Genomic DNA, 18,821 nt, shown 5'->3' on the forward strand with positions numbered 1-18,821 from the left:
CTAAACGATATAAGCTTTAACAAGGTGATGGGCAACAAAATTACATCATCGATCCCTTTTAACATGCGACAAAGCCACATAATTATAAAACTATTGAATTTTCAAGGTTCATTGAATTTGTTCTTTTTCTTCAATTTGTAATACAATCATGCATTTTCAAAGTTCATTGAATTCACCTTTCTCTCATTTCCATCACTATAAAACTTGTCTTTTTTCTAGTCACAATTTCTCAAACTCAAATACACATATATCTTCCTCTTTTAATTTCTCTCTCTAGAAAATATAGAAAGAAGAAAACTAGAAAATAAATATAATATAAATAATGGCATTAGAAGAAGAAGTATGGTTGTGTATTGCAATCTCAATAATGGTGTTTTGTTATTTGATGTTACAAATGTTGGAGTGTCAATGGAGTTACTCTGTTGCTTTCTTGCTTCATGACTCTTGTAGTTTCCCTCCTTTGTTTTGTCCACCAAAATGGCTTCATTTCTTCTTGCCAGTCGATTTCGCAACAATTGATCGTGACACAAAAGATGTTACCGTGTTATATCGTTGTGATGATAAACGACCAGGGCAGCAGCAGCAGCAACAACAACAACAACATCATGTTGTGAATTTCGCTACGATATAGGGTTTGAGAAGAATTTGACTACAATATAGGTTATTCTTAATTATTTAATTTCCCTTAGAGAAGAAGGGTCATGTTGATATCTAGAATTAGATGTTCCCTTTATTTTATGTTTTTGGATCTGAATTGGAAATTATTTCGATCCCAACTTTCACCTAATGAACCTTAATGAGTATTTTAAACCCGTTACATGTATATTATACTTTAATGTTTCTAAGACTTATTCTCACCTACTTCGGTCAAATTATGCACATTTAAGGCTCATTTGATAATTATAGATCATATTTTGACAAAAATGGGTTATTTCAACTTTCAACTAATGAACAAAATAAGTATTTTAAACTCGTTACATGTTTAATATACTTAAATTTATGTTTCTAATACTCATACTCACCTATTTTGGTCAAGTTATGCACATTTAAGTCTCGTTTGATCATTATAGGTCATATTTTGACTAAAATGACTTATTTCGATCTCAACTTTCAACTAATGAACCAAAATATTACATTTTTATTAGATTTAGTCTTCTAAAACTCATTTTCACCTACTTTGGTCAAATGATAAACATTTAAGGCTTGTTTGTTCATTATACTCCGTAAGTAATTAAGTCATATTTTGACTACAATAGCTTCTTTCGGTCTCAACTTTCAACTAATGAACCTAGATAAGTTATTTGAACCTTTACATGTTTATTAGACTTAGTTTAATGTTTCTAAGACTCATTCTCACCAACTTTGGTCAAGTTAAAAACAGTTAAGGCTCGTTAGATCATTATATGATTTTGACTAAAATGACTTATTTCGTCTCAACTTTCAACTAATGAACCTAAATAAGTACTCCCTCCGTCTCTTTTTGTTTTTTACGTTTGGTATTTTGCACGCGTTTTAACGACTAATTAATGTGCATTGAGATTCTTCTAAGTTTTTCATGTAAACGAGGAAAATTACGTTTATTTATAATGTTTTCACTCTTATCAAAATTCTGATATGGGGAAAATGAGAAAAAGTTAATGTCTTTATGGAAAAGTGTGAGGGATTAAATGACTCAATTGATTTAATTGGTTAATATAATAATTGGGTACAAATTTTGATAGAATATTAAATCATTTATGTGATAATATAAAAGGAAATGTAAAGAACATTTTAAAACACCAAAAAAGGAAACGTAAAAAACAAAAAGAGACGGAGGGAGTAATTTGAACCTTTACATGTTTATTAGACTTAGTTTAATATTTCTAAGACTCATTCTCGCCTACTTTAGTCAAGTTATGGTTATTTAAGGCTCGTTTGATCCAGGACAAGACAGGACAGGAAAACATAAAGTTATCAGGATATTGAATAAATGATGTGCTTTTCTATTTAGAATCCAGTTGAAACAACCTATGTGCCAACGGAAATGAAACCAGCACAGATCTAATCTCTGCTTCCCCCTTCCATAGTAGCCTTGCTAGAGGCCAATACATTGTTGAAGAATTTGAACCCACCTGTATTTTTTTAGTTTACTCAACATGTAAAATACCTGATATAGCAACCAAAAAAACTGCCAGACTGCTCCACAATGCACGGGCAAGTTTAGCAAGACTGACTTGATTAAGAAGGCAATAAACTATAGCAACCTTTGATTTATGTTTGCATGACTTACATCACTATTTATGCCATCATCTAAAACTCATTTAGTACCCTAAACAACCTAGTTATATCTTAAACTTAGCATCTATGAGGAAGTTATCCACATTAACCAGGTAGTAATTTGCCATGCTTATACTATGAAGTAAGTGATGTCTCTAGTGAGGGACCCATAGTTCAAGCCACTCAATAATTTTCTCTTTCTATATAGAAACCTCAAGCTACACAAATTTTGAACCTAAAAAAAGAAGAGGTAAAACGAACTATATACGCAAATGGGGTTACAAGCAGTATACTCTTCACATGCATTTCTAATAGACTGGCCCCGGAGTAAAAAGCATTTCACAATACACATATTATTGTTCTTCTGCTAAAGAAAAAAAATGGACTGTAAGGATATTTTCTCAATCAAGATGATACTCACAGATGCACGTTCCAAGGTAGAGCAGTGTAGATTATTTCCAACTTTCCATGTTTCACAACCTGCTTCTAAAAGTCACAGAAAAGGTAGCTGTGTACAATCACAATATAAAGTCAAAAGCTTCAATGCAGAACCTGAATGAACATGCTAGGAAGCTTTCCATGAACATCTTTCTGAAGGGATGCTGAAGTAAAACCCTTGTCTGTTGTTGAAAAGAAGTTTTAGGTTTGGCAGACTAAAACCTTCACGATACGTGTTTGTGAACTTATGTATTGCTGAAAGGACATGGGCAGATTTAAATGGTCAAAACATGGAAGAAATTCCTCGAGTCACATAAATAAGGTTTTCCATTCAAATAAGGCAGGTAATACCTTCACTAGTATCACAAAATGTCCTCCTTGCAACATCAAGCAGCCCATCAATTCCAGCTTTGACTGCAAAACGTTGTTGTTTTCGAGCAATAAAAGGAACCCTTGCATGGACTACATCCTCATCTATCACTTCTTCTGAAAGAGAATTTTATTTTCAGAAATGGATTATCCAAATAAAATCAAGGGGAGTTCTCTCAGTGTCGGGCAAACATACTATATTGCTGAAAATGCATCAGTAGCTTATGGAAAAATTTATGTCATCTATTTCTAATCAAGGCTTGATTTCTTCTAGAATTGGTTGTTTACAAATAGTTGCAAAAGGTGGATAGGATGTTACAATGAAGTAAACAAGAATACAATATAGAGCATAAAAGAAGTAGATAATCAAAATGATGCTAAGAAGATAGCAGTATAGCACCTCAGATACAAGTAAATAGCAAACTGCATAACACCATTTTCGGTCTTACTTGTCAATGGTAACCCGTGTACTTCAATATCAATGCACATTTGACTCGAAGTTTTTCATTTTATGAGGGGCAATGTATACATAAATTCCATTTTAACATAAAAGAATTTGCAATACCTTTGTTTGACGAGTGCATATTTTTCATTTTCACTTATAGACTTGTAGATGTTTCCAAGAAGAAAGCTTTTTGCATCTTTTAGTACCTGAAGCAGTGAATGATTAACAGAAGTTCAAGTGCACAAGTTACACTATTAATTATTAAAGCATTACAATTTACCGTTCTTCAAGTCTAGATGCTGAAAAAACAACCACAGGTTCTATCTTAAGTATCTCTGAGAAAAGTTTCAACATTTATGATGTTGGTGGCATGTTTAAAATGGATGGTCAGCCAAAAAGTTTGACGTAGTGGGTTGTATGCAAACTGAGGTTCTAATTCAAGGATCCATATCCAAAAAAGAAAAGGCTGACCTCCGGAAGAAATCCTTTGTGGAATACGGGTTAGGTTCAATAGCTGATCAGAAAAACCCTCATGGACTTAAGCAATAATATCTTAACAACTTTTGCTTGACAGAAACGCTGAAAATGTGCAGTCTCAGCAAATTTGAGGAACTATAATCAAAAGATTATAGTAAACGATTACATACACCGTCTTCCCCAGATAACACAACCCGAATTAATAGCCACTTTTCAATCAGGCACTCCACCATTTAATTCTTCACTTCTTCTTTGAGTAAGTCAATGTCAAAAGTGGCTTGCGTAAAAAATGGACGCAAGACCGCAAGTGTTGCTCATTACTGATTAATTTGGTATTAATGTTTGGTTAATATCTCACCCTCTCGGCAATGCTATGAGGATGGGTGGCACAACCCCGTTTCGCCCGAACCCTACAAAGTACTGAATCCTCCAACAGCTTCTCCATTCCATCTCAACCAAGCTACTTGATGTACTCAATTGCCCGCCGTGATCCCCTCTCTGCAATTCTCAAACAAAAACAATCCAATTGTCAAATTTCAACAACTTCAATAACCAATCAGGAATTACCATGAAAAGAACACGAAAAATCCTCAAATGAAAAGCTCGATCTATGAACTGTAAATTATAAACCATCAGAATTTTTTTATGATGACAAAAATGGCTTATTCCGCTCCCAACTTTCAATTAATGAATAAAATAAGTATTTTAAACCCGTTACATGTTTAATATAATTAGTTTTACGTTTCTAAGACTCATACTCACCTACTTTGGTCAAATTATGCAAATTTAAAGCTCGTTTGATCATTATAGGTCATATATTGACTAAAATGACTTATTTCGATCCCAACATTAAACTAATGAACCTAAATAAATATTTTAAACCCTTTTCCATGTTTATTAGACTTATTTTGATGTTTCTAAGACTCATACTCACCTACTTTGGTCAAGTTATGCACATTTAAGGCCCGCTTGATCATTATAGGTTATATTTTAACTAAAATGGCTTATTTCGCTTCCAACTTTTAACTAATGAACCTAAATAAGTATTTTAAACCCTTACATGTTATTATATTTATTTTAATGTTTTTAAAACTCATACTCACCTACTTTGGTCAAGTTATAGACATTTAAGGCTCGTTTGATCATTACAGGTCATCTTTTGACTAAAATAGCTTATTTCGGTCCTAACTTTCAACTAATGAACCAAAATAAGTATTTTAAACCCTTACATCATTACATGTTTATTAGATTTAGTTTAATGTTTCTAAGAATCATTCTCACCTACTTTGGTCAAGTTATGCACATTTAAGACTCGTTTGTTCATTATAGGTCATATTTTGACTAAAATGGCTTGTTTCGTTCCCAACTTTCAACTAATGACCCTAAGTAAGTATTTTAACTCCGTATTTGTTTATTAGACATATTTTTACGTTTCTAAGACTCATTCTCATCTCCATTGGTAAAGTTATACACGTTTAAGACTACGTTTAAGGCTTGTTTGTTCATTATAGGTCATATTTTGACTAAAATGACTTATTTCGCTCCCAACTTTCAACTAATGAACCTAAATAAGTAATTTTCACCCTTACATGTATATTAGACTTAGCTGAATGTATCTAAGACTTGTTCTCACCTACTTTGGTCAAGTTATGCATATTTAAGACTCGTTTGATCATTATAGGTCATATTTTGACTAAAATGACTTATTTTGCTCCCAGTTTTAATAATGAACTTAAATAATAAATCTATTTATGTTTAATATTCTAAGTTTTATGATTTTTAGACTCAATCTCACCTGATTTGGTCTAGTTCTGCACATTTAAGGCTTGTTTGATGATTAAAGGTCATATTTTGACTAAAATGACTTATTTTTGCTCCCAACTTTTAATAATGAACCTAAACAATGAACCTATTTATGTTTAATATTCTTAGTTTTATGATTTTAAGACTCAATCTCACCTAGTTTGGTATAGTTATGCACATTTAAGGCTCATTGGACCGATAATGGTCATATCTTATCTGTAAATGGCAAAAGGATAACAAAACAAGATCAGCAACAAAAGTCGCAAATATGACTCACATCATAAAGTGGTTCTGGTTACCCAAAATCTGTAACCCATAGGCATGTTGAACATAAACAATGACCTCAATATGTTCCTACTAAAGCAAAGATGAAAGATAATGGACAATCTATTAGCACAATACCCTAAAAAGCTAAAACAATAAAAACGTTGAAAAGAATTTGATATTACCTTCACAAAATAACACATCCGACACACAAGTGATAAAAAAAGTGAAGCTGATGCTGAGAACTGAGAAGAGATATGGGGATCAATACGTATTCAACATTTCAATTTGCTCCATAGCAAGTACTTATGTAATGCGGGGCAGCCAAGTGCTTGGCCTTTTTGGCAGGACTAATAGCAATTAGTAGTGTATTTAAAGACAACTATGCACTTACGTCCTACACATTTCCACACAAAACTACTCTGTCTAAGCCTGCTTGTCGACAGAATGCAAAGTACACAACCTTCAAAAACATGTTTTCAACTAGTTCCTGGCTTCCTCAGCATTATGTTTCTGTTCAAAAATTCTACTCCCACAGTCCCTCGCCAACCAACCGTAATCTAAAAGAAAACGTCAATGTGCATCTATCCCATCCAACAGAACAATCATATACCTTATTAGATTCTAGAAGTTCAAGTTTCCACTACCGGTGGAACAATACCCATTGGAACAAATAGATGGTTACTAAACCACCAACAGAAATGAACTCTATGAACCCAACCAATAAACCAGAATTCCTTGGGCAAAGGCACACACCATATCATGGATTAAAGAATAATATAGTTCATTAGTTCTACTACCTTATGGATGCTTCTGCATTTTATCACTCGTAATTTCACATTCAGAGATCGGTATTTTTGACTAAACTACTAATAAATCCAAGGGATTCAAAACTGACAGCGATACAGGACTTTACTAAGATCGCCATTGGACGCATTGATGAATCCAATTTTCCAGAACCAGCATATCAAAAGCAATTTATTGGATATCACTTGATATGCCACGTATGTTGCACAAACACGGAACCAAGGAACTCAAACCATAAACGCAGGGAAACGTGAAATTATGATTTCCAAATAACGAGAAAACTAAACAGTGCAAACTACGTAGTAAAACAATAAATTTACCTAGACATCTTAGTTATTGTCTGTTATTAGCAAAAATACATATGTAACGAAGCCAAGGTATTGGAGTTGGTTTTTGTTTAGTGAAGACTATTAGGAAGAAACAATTATTATCGGACTTAAAATTTTTTGTGAAGGGAGCGACTTGAAATTTATTTTGAGAAAGGATATCCCGACAATTTCTTCAAGTTTCCAATCCAATCAAAAAGTCATGGGAGTTTCCATGCATCAGAGGATTCCACTATATACAAGTTGAGACTAGCTCCATCATTTTTTGCAGCCAATCTACTAATCTGGAATATTGGTGCAATATCAAGCGAATTAAGATGCTGCTTCCATAAATGTTTAGAGTTTTACACTAATTGTGTCACTTATCCTTTACTCTTTGCCATCCATTGTTACACTCCAATATTCCATTCTATCAGGTTCTTCCTCCAACCCAAACTATATTCTTCCACATCAACCAAAAAACCATAATAATATTACACTGATCCGTTCGATTCCCATCCCAATAACTTTACTCCCCCATCCTTCCTCGGGTCTACCATAAAAATCTCCATAAGCTCCATATTTCAGTGATCCTGTATATTCCAACCATTACTAATCGTTTGCTGTCTCATCATGAGGGCAAATGGTGTGTTCTTTTCACCTACAATACACTTATCTCAACTGACTTTAGCTCAGTCTAATCAAATGAGATCAAAATTACAAGAAAAAGAAGAACTAAGGCAAGCAACATGAATGTCATGATGAATTCAAGGTGAAATATAACCAATATGAACTAGAAAGCACAACCACCCACATCGAATTTCCCAAAAAAATCAGTTAAAACCTAACCCAAAATCACCAGATTATCACTAATTGACACATTTTAATCGAATAAACCAGAACTGAGAAACCTTAAAAATGAAATCTACACAAAATAACCAAAAATAAAAGAAAACCTCAATCAGCACTTCAAATTCTCCTAAGAAAATAAAAATTAAAAACTAACCTAATTGCCCACATTACAAAACAAGATTAAACAATATCCCAAATCCGCAAAATTCCAACAATCTAAAACCAAATCAAATTCCAAAAATCCAACAATAGATTTATACGATCGGAAACTGAAATTGAAAAAATCAAATTGAAGATAGATGAGAAGAGATGAACAGGATCACAAACATCGACCCCATACGACCGGAAATTTGTAATTGATTTTGGCTACAAGCCCATAAGATAGCATCAACATCAAATTGGAACAAGTAAATACCTCTGCTAAATCCTCTATTGCTGTTCAACCTTCAGTTCTCTGACTCTACCGTGCCGATTTGAAGCCAAGCCAACAAGATTCACACATCCGCCCTAAATGCCTCCATCCCCGGCGACTGAGAAGTCGAAGCGACACCGTCCTGACCTAGCATTCCGGCTCCGAAACAAGATCCCATAATCTTTATAAATGAAATCAAGCATCGAGGACAATTGGTGGTGTGGCTCGACGGTGAGCTTGTGAGGGAACAAATTTAGGGTTTAGAGTTCTTCCCCTTTTCCCAAATTCTCAAGGCGGCAAAAGAATTCGTGAAATAGCAGCGCCAAACTTCCCGCCTGACAAAATGTCGCGCTGTAAGTGGAGGTGTATGTGGGAACCCACATACACGCTGTGTATGTGTATCATCTTTCTTTATTGAGTGATTATTTTCTTGAAAGTTTACATTAAGTTTCAACCAAATGTTAAAAACATCAGCACTAACAATTCAAAATTGTGACAAGTTTTGTAGAAGAACAAGTAAAGAGGCAGAAACCACAAAGTAACATCAGTGCTAGATACTTCTATATTGAAAAAAAAGTAATTCTCATAAAATAAAAGGACAAAACTAACAAAGGATATGAGAGTTATTTTACCATAATAAGTGGACGAAGGCATCAACTAAACAAATGAGACTTTCTAAGAACATTATATTAAGACTAACTAGAGGAAGTACTGCAAGTGTTTACCCCATCTTTGCAATCACTAGTAAGGTCATTGAAGGTCTCGAGCTGCTTTTTCCCTCTCAAAAACACTTCTGTGTCAACTGATATCCTCATGTACCCATCGAATTCAACAGGAGCCCCATTGTTGAGCTTCGTTGTCTCAGAAGACCACTCACTGTTTTCTTCCCATAGATCCTTGTATTCATCTAGAAAATGGGTTGTGTACTTGTCTTTCAAGGGGTCAAAGAATGACTTGTCAGGCTCGTTTGTACCAATATAGAGGTTTCTTCCTTCTTCAATCTTGTCCTTTAGTGTTGTAAGAAGAGAATCAGGTGAGGTATCCCTGTCAAGATTAGGCCAGAGTTCTTTGTTCAGTGTTTTCTCCCCTCTTACAATATGAACAGAATCATAGTCCCAGTTTAACCTCGATGCAATTGCAGAGACTATGTCCATCAACCTTCTTGACTTCCATAACATGTGCCACGGTCTCTGGATAACAGATTCTGCCTCTCCTTCACACACACGATACCAGTAATTATCCGGCTCAACGGTTCCAAACTTTCTGATGACTAGAGTATCTTTCAGATCCTTGAGTTTCACTGGTGAAACCTTAAAATCTTCCACAAGATGAAGACTCAGTCTATCATTCCTCTGCCACTTATTCCAATCTGTCCAAAATTGGAGTTGGTCCAATACTGAGGCTTCCTCTTTCAAATGCTCAAAATCAAAATAAAATCGAAAATCCTTTCCTTCCTCATTTTGACCCGTCTTTGTGTACATAGATGATAGACAAATGCTCAAGTCCATGATCAATGTACGGTTCAAATACTGAGCTTCACCAAGTGCACACAAGAAACTCCAGAGGTAGTGATTCATGCTCTTACACCGATCTCCACCCCCAGCATAGTACAAGTATTTCCCATTCTTAAATGCGGCTTCTGATTCAACAACAGGAAGACTATCATTAACCATCTCCCCAACAACCGGCAAGGAAGCCACTTCACCTTGTTGGCCTTCTTTCTCAAACACAGCTTGCTTCTTTGGCTTCCTCTTCCTCGCATTAACACCACTGTGGTACTCACCTACATCAGTCACACTCAAAGAACAATTCTCTGCCTTGGAGATCACAAATCTCCGATAATCTTTATAAAGTGAGGCAGTCTTCCCTTCTTTAGGTCTAAACCGCCACGCCATATCACAAGTATTATCATCCAAACCACGGACCGGCTTCCCAAATCGGTAAAAATGGATGTCCTTAAACTTCTCAATAGCAGCTCTCATCATAGTATGGAAAACTTCCGGGTCCTTACAGTCAATAGGTTTACCAACCTCATCCCCACAATCAGAACCCGTACTAGCCGCAATCTCAGCATTATCAGCTACATCAGTGATGTTTATAAAAGTGTTAAAAGCAGTCTGATTCGCCGCCATGAAATCTTCCCCAGTCTTTATGACTGTATTATCTGACTCAAACGTAGCATTCGAGTTCGAGGTAAGGAAGGTGGATATCTTATCAGACGGGTGGAAAAGGGGATCCTCGGGTTCATAAGTCGCAGCAATAATGGTGAAAATCAAAACCCCAACAACAAAGATACTGAAACACACATTTCCAATCATAGCTAGAGCATGTTGGCCCAAGTTTTCCGGCCGCAAACTCCCAGCCCTCAAAAGGGGAGAACGACCCAACATGTTTCCAATCACAACTTCAACTAAAAATCCTAAATTTCACTGATAACTAGAAAACCAAATTCACAGAAAAATCAGCTAGAAAATCTGCCACTAGAAAATTCTTCTTGATGTGGCTGGATGACTTGGAATCCCTCTTGTCGTGGTGTCTGCCACTAGAAAATCTTGTTTCCTTCCAGGTACAGGAGTTGAAAAAAATTTATCTGTGAAAATAGCCATATTAGAAAAACAGAATAAGAATTTAATTGTATGTCCCAAAATCCAAAGATATAAATGAGCCTCAATAACAAACAGCATTTTCAGCATAACAAATTAACAACACCATTGTGGTCGTCAAACCAAAGCCATATTCAGAGACTCAATCCCTTTGCGACAAAATGGCTACGGGTTATAAAAATGTTTATATACCCCACTTGATAATAACAGATTTTGGTATGATTTAAATAGTAATAGTTGCATCATGCATTGACAGGTTACTAGTCTTACTACCACTTCATATAAATGTTCTTTTTTTTAAAAGAGAAAAGTATTATAGTAACACCTTTGAAAAGGATTACAAATATAAGAGAACAAGTTCTCCTTTAAAGACAAATTACAGATTAAACCATTTCCTTTGAACCTCCCAAACTGAGTAATCCTTGAAAGTCCCACCCGCACATAATGCCACCAAAAAGGGCGACACTGTCCCACATCAAATCAGAAGACAAAGAACCATCTGAAAGGACTCCACAGTAAAAATCTGATTTTTCAGCTAAGCTATTAAGCAACAAATCTGATTTTTCAGTAAGCTATGACCATAGATAAAAAATGCGGTATCAGTCATGGTCACGGAGTCTCGGTAACGGAAATGATGCGTTAGTCGCGGACCGTGTCACAGTTGTCGCGTAGGAATTTGAAATTTGAAAAAACAGCCCCATGTCAGCCCCACTCACTACCTACCCTAGTCCCCCTCCCTAAACCGTATACGTGACATAATTAAATGAATTCCTTTGTCTACCTTCTCTCTCCTCTCTTGTTTTAAATCTGAAACTGGAGTTCTCTACTCTATTTCAATGGAGTTTCTCCATTTCCTTCCTTTTTCTCTATCTTTTTGTCGAAAACATGGGGAATTCGGCTGAAAACCGAGTAGATGTGAGGTTAATAACGTTTAATGCGGACAACATTCGTTCAGATCGGTTGAACCGGCCGAGATCTCGCAGTCTTTAAAAACACCTTTACAACTCGGGATACTCGTATCGCCAGCCTCCAAAACCTAGTTAACTCGGGCGATACGACTTAACTGGGGCGAGTTTTTACACCATGGCTATGACGCAATCCCACTTGTTTTTTGCTAATTAGATCTGGAAAGTTGATTTCTAGTTGGCTGAAGGTAAGAGTTGTAAGCTACTTCCTCTGTTCTTATTTACATGACACAATTGGGTTTTTGACACTATTCACACAAGCTCGTTTGACTTCATTTTGTGATTTATGCATAAGAAAAAATATAGTCATGTGGGGTCTTATTAGATTCGTCTCAATAAATATTTTTTAAATATCAACTTTTTATAATTTTTTCTTATCCGTAATGGAAGATATTAATGTTTGAAATTGTGCATTGACAAACGCGCCTAAATAATTGTGTCATTAAAAAAGAACAGAAGAAGTATATTGATAGCTGCATTTACCCATTGGATCACTTAAAATAGGACAATATGGAATTTAAATGTCCGATGAGTATAGTGTCATTGTTTGCACATACGGACATACCAAAGTAGTCATTGATGAAGTGTCACATATTATGTAGCTACTTATACACGTATCGTAGTTTGAGTTATATCGTATTTTTATCTTTATACCGACATAGGGATAAAGAAAGGACGCAGAGGTTACACCATATGCCACTATCTTAAAAATCCATCTTTGTTATGATCACTGACAGAAGATCCTAGTGAATGATGTCAGGTGTAATTAGTTTCCAATGGCTAATATATGTTGTCACTGTTCCACTTATACTTTCTTTAGCATGTAATTTTGTTTTGGTGGTGTTAAGGAAAACTCAAATTCATTTAAAAAATTTACTCCATTTAAAAGAACATGTACTTTGAATCAAACTATCAATAAACTCAAATATAAGAGGGATTACTTGTCTAGAGTGCTTTTAAAAAGTAACAAAACTAGTCCTCTCATTTTGTTGAAAACCAAACTAGTTAAACCCAAGCAATCTATGGTTCATATGATGTTCACAGTTTTCCATATTGTTTCAGAAAGCAATTTTGGAGTGTATTCATGAGTTGTATACGAATTACACCTTTTGGTTCATGTTGTTTGTAGATTTAGAGTATGTAGTTTGTGTTTTTTGTGTGAACTGTCAAGATGATATGTCCACCAAGAATAAATAAGGACATCTCTCATAGCAAACAATTGCTGCAGATACATTATCTGCTCACTAATGAACATAATGATATAACAATTATTCTCATTTCCTTTGGACAACAGGAGTATGTCCACAAAGCGGATAGACTCTCAATGAAAGATTGGATTATTCACTGGATACTGAAAACCGCATACTCCCGAAACTTCTAAATTCCCAACTACAACAAAAAGTTGACCTCAGTTATGGTCAACATGCCATCATAAACTGGCCACTTAGCTCAAGCACAATACCCCCAACCCCCAACCCCACACCACACCCCACCCAAATGGCGGAGAAGGACACCAAAAGTAGTTGGAAGAAGTCTTTGTAATAAAAACTGTCCATTTCATAAATTATGCTACCCAGTCTTTGATAACATCTAACCTACATTTAGACCTACAGGTTCAATGGTCAAAGTCCCTGAATACTAATCTCCAACATCACGACTTACAAAAAATGAGGTCTTCAGCAGCTTCTAAAATTGTTCACTACAAATAATATCTATGTTACTTCGACACTTTGGTTGACAGAGGCAGGGCCGGTTTTGGGGCGGCGCAGGGTGAGCGACGAAACAGGGCCCCCAAATTTTAAAATCGTACATAGTGTAAATAGTATGTTTATTGTACACAAAAACTGAGTTGGAGCATTGGTTAAGGCAATCTGACTATACACTAGAGGTCCCGGGTTCGATTCCAACCCAGCGAAATTATCTTTTGTCTCACTTTGTCAAGTGACAGCTGTACTTTCTTTTTTTAATTAATTTTTTTTCGGGAAAGTTCAGTGCATCTTATTTCGGAGATTACAATGCAACAAATTAATTCCTTCCGTTGTCGTTCCTGGTTCCCAAACAAAATCCTTCAAATCTTGTTAATCAAATCCTTCAAAATCCTTCTTCAGTTCTTCCCCAAATTGAAATCTCTTTTTTTTTCGGAAATTACCATCCTTCAATTACGGGAACGAGAAATTGACTGTGTCTCTGGGAAACAAAAATTCATCCATTCCTCCCCAAATTTCGTTCATATCCTTCAACTGACTCTCATCTTTATCAAATCTCAACGGAAAAATCAATAAATCATGTTGAAATTGATAATCAACCCGTTATTTCTCACCCTAATTTTCCTATATATGCACTGCTACGGAGTACAAAATCATTCACATCAACATCATCCTTTAATTTCTGGTAAGTTTTGATACTCTCATTCATTGTATTTTCAATTTAATTTTTCCAATTATTTTAATCAAATTATTCGATTTTGATTTGCGAAATCATTGGATTTTGATTTGCGATAATAAAATTTTAATTAACTGTTCGATTGTTTAAATTTTTGATTTTTTTGGTATAGAGGTAGATAAATGGATTATGCTTAGAGATCCCGGAAATCAACGAGTCGATCAACAATCAAACATATAGTCATACCTCAGACGATTAATCTGATTGTTGCACATCAACCCTTGCCTTTCTGAGTTTCTGGTGATATTTTTCCTTTCTCCCATCTTATTTATTTAATGTTTATATTTTTATTTTGTATTTAAGATGGTTCGAAATTATCCATCCGGACATGAAAAACGCACTAAAAAAAGGAAAGAAGAACAATTAGAAATTTCTCAAAGAGGTGCTTTAGATAAGTATTTTTTAAAGAAGCCCCAATCAAGTGAACACGTTGTTAATTCTGATTTGCTAGACTCAAATAATGTTAATAGTGAGAATGCTGAAAATGTTGTTAATGAGAATGGTGTTAATGACAATGTTGATAATGAGAATGTTGAACAAGAAGCTGTGAATGATGACACTAATAGGGTGAATTCGAATAATTTAGATGATTCTGCACAAGACGTAGAACAAAATTCAGAAAATATTAATCAAAATGTTGAAGAAAATGAGTCTGTTTTTGTTGATATATATGATCCAAGGATATGGGAAGCTCTTGATCATAAATCAATTGACATTTTGGCAGTCAATGGTCCTAAAAGAGACTTAACCATAATGAAAGGCCCTAAAGACAAATTGTCTAGGAGATTCTCTTCTATTTTATATACTAGATATTTGCCCAATGGTGAAACTTGTGATAGAGATTGGCTTGTTTATTCAAAAGAACTTGACAAAGTATTTTGTTTTTGTTGTAAAATTTTCAAAAAGGGTATCGGAAAAGGTAATTTAGTTAATGAAGGCTATAATGATTGGTCACATGTTTGTGTTAGACTTAAAGAACATGAAACAAGTGTTGATCATGTTTTGAATATGACAATTTGGTGTGAACTAAGACATAGATTGCAAAATAATGAAACAATTGACAAAGTTGCTCAAGAGCAATTTGGGAAAGAAAAGGAGCATTGGAAAAATTTAATCGTTAGAATTATTGCCATTGTGAAGTATCTTGGTAAAAATAACCTCGCATTTCGTGGAACAAACGAAAGGTTATATGAAAGTAGCAATGGGAATTTTTTAGGTTTGATTGAAATGTTGGCTGAGTTTGATCCTGTGATTATTGAGCATGTTCATCGTATCAATAGTGGAAAGATTCATCATCATTATCTTAGTCATGATATCCAAAATGAGTTGATACTCCTACTTGCTTCTAAAATCAGAAATGCTATTATCAAGAAAGTAAAAGAAGCAAAATATTTTTCTGTGATGTTGGACTGTACACCTGATGCTAGCCATCAAGAGCAAATGACTTTAATTTTGAGGTGTGTTGATGAATGTTCAAATTCTTATAAAGTTCAAGAATTTTTTATTGAGTTCTTACAAGTTAATGATACAACTGGTCTAGGACTTTTTCAAGTGTTAGAAAATGTGTTGAAAGCTCACGATCTTGAAATAGATAATGTTAGGGGTCAAGGATATGATAATGGGTCTAACATGAAAGGTAAACATCAAGGTGTACAAAAGAGACTCTTGGATATAAATCCTAGAGCTTTCTATAGTCCATGTGGTTGTCATAGTCTTAACTTAGTTTTGTGTGACATTGCAAATGCTTCATCAAAAGCAAGAGACTTTTTCGGAATAGTCCAACGCATTTATACCATATTTGCTAATTCTACAAAGAGATGGCATATTTTAAAAGAAAATGTGAAAGGTTTAACTCTTAAATCATTATCTGCCACTCGATGGGAAAGTCGTGTTGAAAGTATTAAAGCAATAAGATTTCAAGTTGCTGATATATGTGAAGCATTATATGAAGTAGCTGATGTAGGTGATGCTGAAAATGACCACAAACTACAAAGTGAAGCTAGATCTTTAGCAAAAAATGAGCTTAGTAGTTTTGAATTTTTGCTTGCTACAATCATTTGGTATGAAATTTTGTGTGCTGTGAACTTTGTAAGCAAACATTTACAGTCACAAGACATTTTAATTGATACTGCCATAAGTGAGATAAAAGGGTTGATTTCCTTTTTCAAAAAATACAGAGATAATGGTTTTTCAAATGCCATGGATACTGCAAAAAAGTTAGCTATTGAACTTGGAATTGACCCAGTATTTCCTCAAAGGCGTATAATACGTAGAAAACGACAATTTGATGAAATTGATGGTGAAGAAACATCATTATCTCCTGAGGAATCATTTAGAATTGAGTACTTTATATACATTGTGGATCAAGCTATTGCATCCTTGGAAAAAAGGTTTGAACAATATGAATCGTATGAGAATATCTTTGGTTTTTTGTTCAATTCTGATAAGTTGCAGTCAATGGATGACATTAAACTCAAATCTTGTTGTTATCATTTTGAAGGTGCTCTTAAGAAAGGTGAGGTATCTGATATTAGTGGAAATGATTTATTTGTTGAGTTAAAATTATTTAGAGAGCTTATACCCAAAGAGAAAATGGGAGCGATCGATTTATTAAATTTTTTAAAACGATTTAATTGCTTCCCAAATGTGTCTATTGCATACAGGATCCTATTAACTATTCCCGTTACTGTTGCTTCTGCAGAACGAAGCTTTTCGAAGTTGAAGTTGTTGAAGTCGTATTTAAGGACAACTATGTCGCAAGAAAGACTAAATGGGCTCGCTTTAATGGCTATTGAATCTGATCTTTTGGACGAAGTCAATGTCGAGTCTGTTATTGATGATTTTGCTACAAAACATGCAAGGAGGGCTACACTTTTTAAGTGATTTCATTAATGTTTTTTGGGTTATTTTTATCATTTCAACAAATTTATGTAAGGATGGTTTTTCGTTTGATAAAAATCGAATTTTTTTAATTAAAGTAATGAATTAAGGGCCCCATTTTGAGAAATTGCACAGGGCCCCATTGTTATACCGTAATTATAGCCCCGGCACTGGACAGAGGGTGTCAGTGTCGGAGGATCCGACACTTCGACACGACATGACACCCAAATATATAGTGGCCTTGTATGAAATTTATTACATTTAGAGTGTCGGATCCTCCGATCCCTTGTCGGACACGACACCCCAATATCTGAGCAACATAGAATAATATGTATGAGATGATTGAAGATTTGAAGTGCTTTCAGAAATAACTTTTGTTCATACAAATGCAAATCATAAATGAAGCACTTATGATGATTTCTGTCCTACGGTCCTACCCATCTAACAATATCAGCTAGGTGTTTCTACTACTTCGTAACTTCATCAAATTACACAACAAAATTGATTGCGATAATATTCATAGATTATCAAGCAGAAGAAAAAGACCTGGTTCCTAAAGCCAATCAAGAATTCATCCTGCTGTTAACATCTAGGGCGGATCCAGGAATTATAAAATGGGGTCCAAAATTTAATACAACTTCATTAGACAAAATATTTAAAAGCTACCTACTAATTTCAATAAACAAAATCATAAATTTGTTCATAAGATACAATTTCACAAGTTAAAATTTTTATTGGGCCAATTTCACAAGTTAATTTTTTTTTATCACCATTAGTCCACTCAAATCATCAGGCAACAAAATTATCACCACTAAAATATATTAATCAAGGTTCTTTAATATTTCCAACAAATATATTACAAATAAAATCAACTAATCAAGCATTCAATTAAGTTCAACCATTCAATAATCCATACACTACAAATTAATTATATTCTATGATTGAAATTACAATCACCCAAAATTTAATTTACAAAAAAAAAAAAAAAAAAAACCTAATTAAGATAAACAATATAAATTGATTAATTGAAAATTAAGAGCTAAGAGAATAAGAGAATAGGAAGACAATACCTTACTCGACGGAGACCGGACTACCGGAGGCGGAGCGGCGACCGGTGGCAGAGCGAGTAGACAGGCAGCAGCAGCACTGCGCGGCTGCGCCACTGCAGCAGTACGAGCAGGCGGAGAGTGGAGACGCGGAGTACGGAGACCGGGAGCAGCCGTCTAGCCGAGTCAAGTGACGAGTAGGCCACTAGGCCGGCAGTAGGCAATCAGAAGCAGACAAGCAGGACATTAGAGAAACTGAGAATGAGATCAAAGACGTTGCATTCTTGGAATTGTGATTTGTGAGGGTGAGAGATGGAGGAAGTCACATAGCCTTCCCGAGTTAATCTCATTGGTTAGAAAAAATTTCCAATCAAATGACATTTTTCGTAAATAATTGCTGATTTTATTATGAAAATGCCATTAAATGTGGGGTTAAAGTACTGTGACATATCATCAA

At 34.9% G+C, this 18,821-nt stretch overlaps 2 protein-coding genes across 6 annotated transcripts; one reads left to right on the forward strand and one right to left on the reverse strand.

Annotated features, from left to right (window-relative positions):
• Positions 1 to 2,429: 2,429 nt before the first annotated feature.
• On the reverse strand, positions 2,430 to 18,721 carry LOC110789093 (uncharacterized). 5 transcript variants are annotated; one of them, XR_008930013.1, is made up of 8 exons: positions 18,389 to 18,720; positions 9,154 to 11,018; positions 8,432 to 8,763; positions 5,945 to 6,004; positions 4,344 to 4,483; positions 3,629 to 3,714; positions 3,046 to 3,180; positions 2,430 to 2,949 (listed from the first exon to the last, which is right to left on the reverse strand). XR_008930013.1 is itself a non-coding variant. In XM_021993741.2 (2 exons), the coding sequence occupies exon 2, from the start codon at positions 10,816 to 10,818 to the stop codon at positions 9,124 to 9,126; it is 1,695 nt and encodes a 564-aa protein (XP_021849433.1). In that variant the 5' UTR covers positions 10,819 to 11,018; positions 18,389 to 18,721; the 3' UTR covers positions 8,968 to 9,123. The 5 variants fall into 5 exon arrangements, 1 of the variants encoding a protein (XP_021849433.1); XR_008930015.1 differs by lacking the exon at positions 5,945 to 6,004 and adding an exon at positions 6,066 to 6,142; XR_008930014.1 differs by lacking the exon at positions 5,945 to 6,004 and adding an exon at positions 6,066 to 6,145.
• LOC110789083 (uncharacterized) lies at positions 13,984 to 17,445 on the forward strand. Its single transcript, XM_056838910.1, has one exon. The coding sequence runs from the start codon at positions 14,742 to 14,744 to the stop codon at positions 17,319 to 17,321; it is 2,580 nt and encodes an 859-aa protein (XP_056694888.1). The 5' UTR covers positions 13,984 to 14,741; the 3' UTR covers positions 17,322 to 17,445.
• Positions 18,722 to 18,821: the final 100 nt, after the last annotated feature.

Source organism: Spinacia oleracea, chromosome 3 (assembly GCF_020520425.1).
Source record: "Spinacia oleracea cultivar Varoflay chromosome 3, BTI_SOV_V1, whole genome shotgun sequence".
Taxonomy (NCBI): domain Eukaryota; kingdom Viridiplantae; phylum Streptophyta; class Magnoliopsida; order Caryophyllales; family Amaranthaceae; genus Spinacia; species Spinacia oleracea.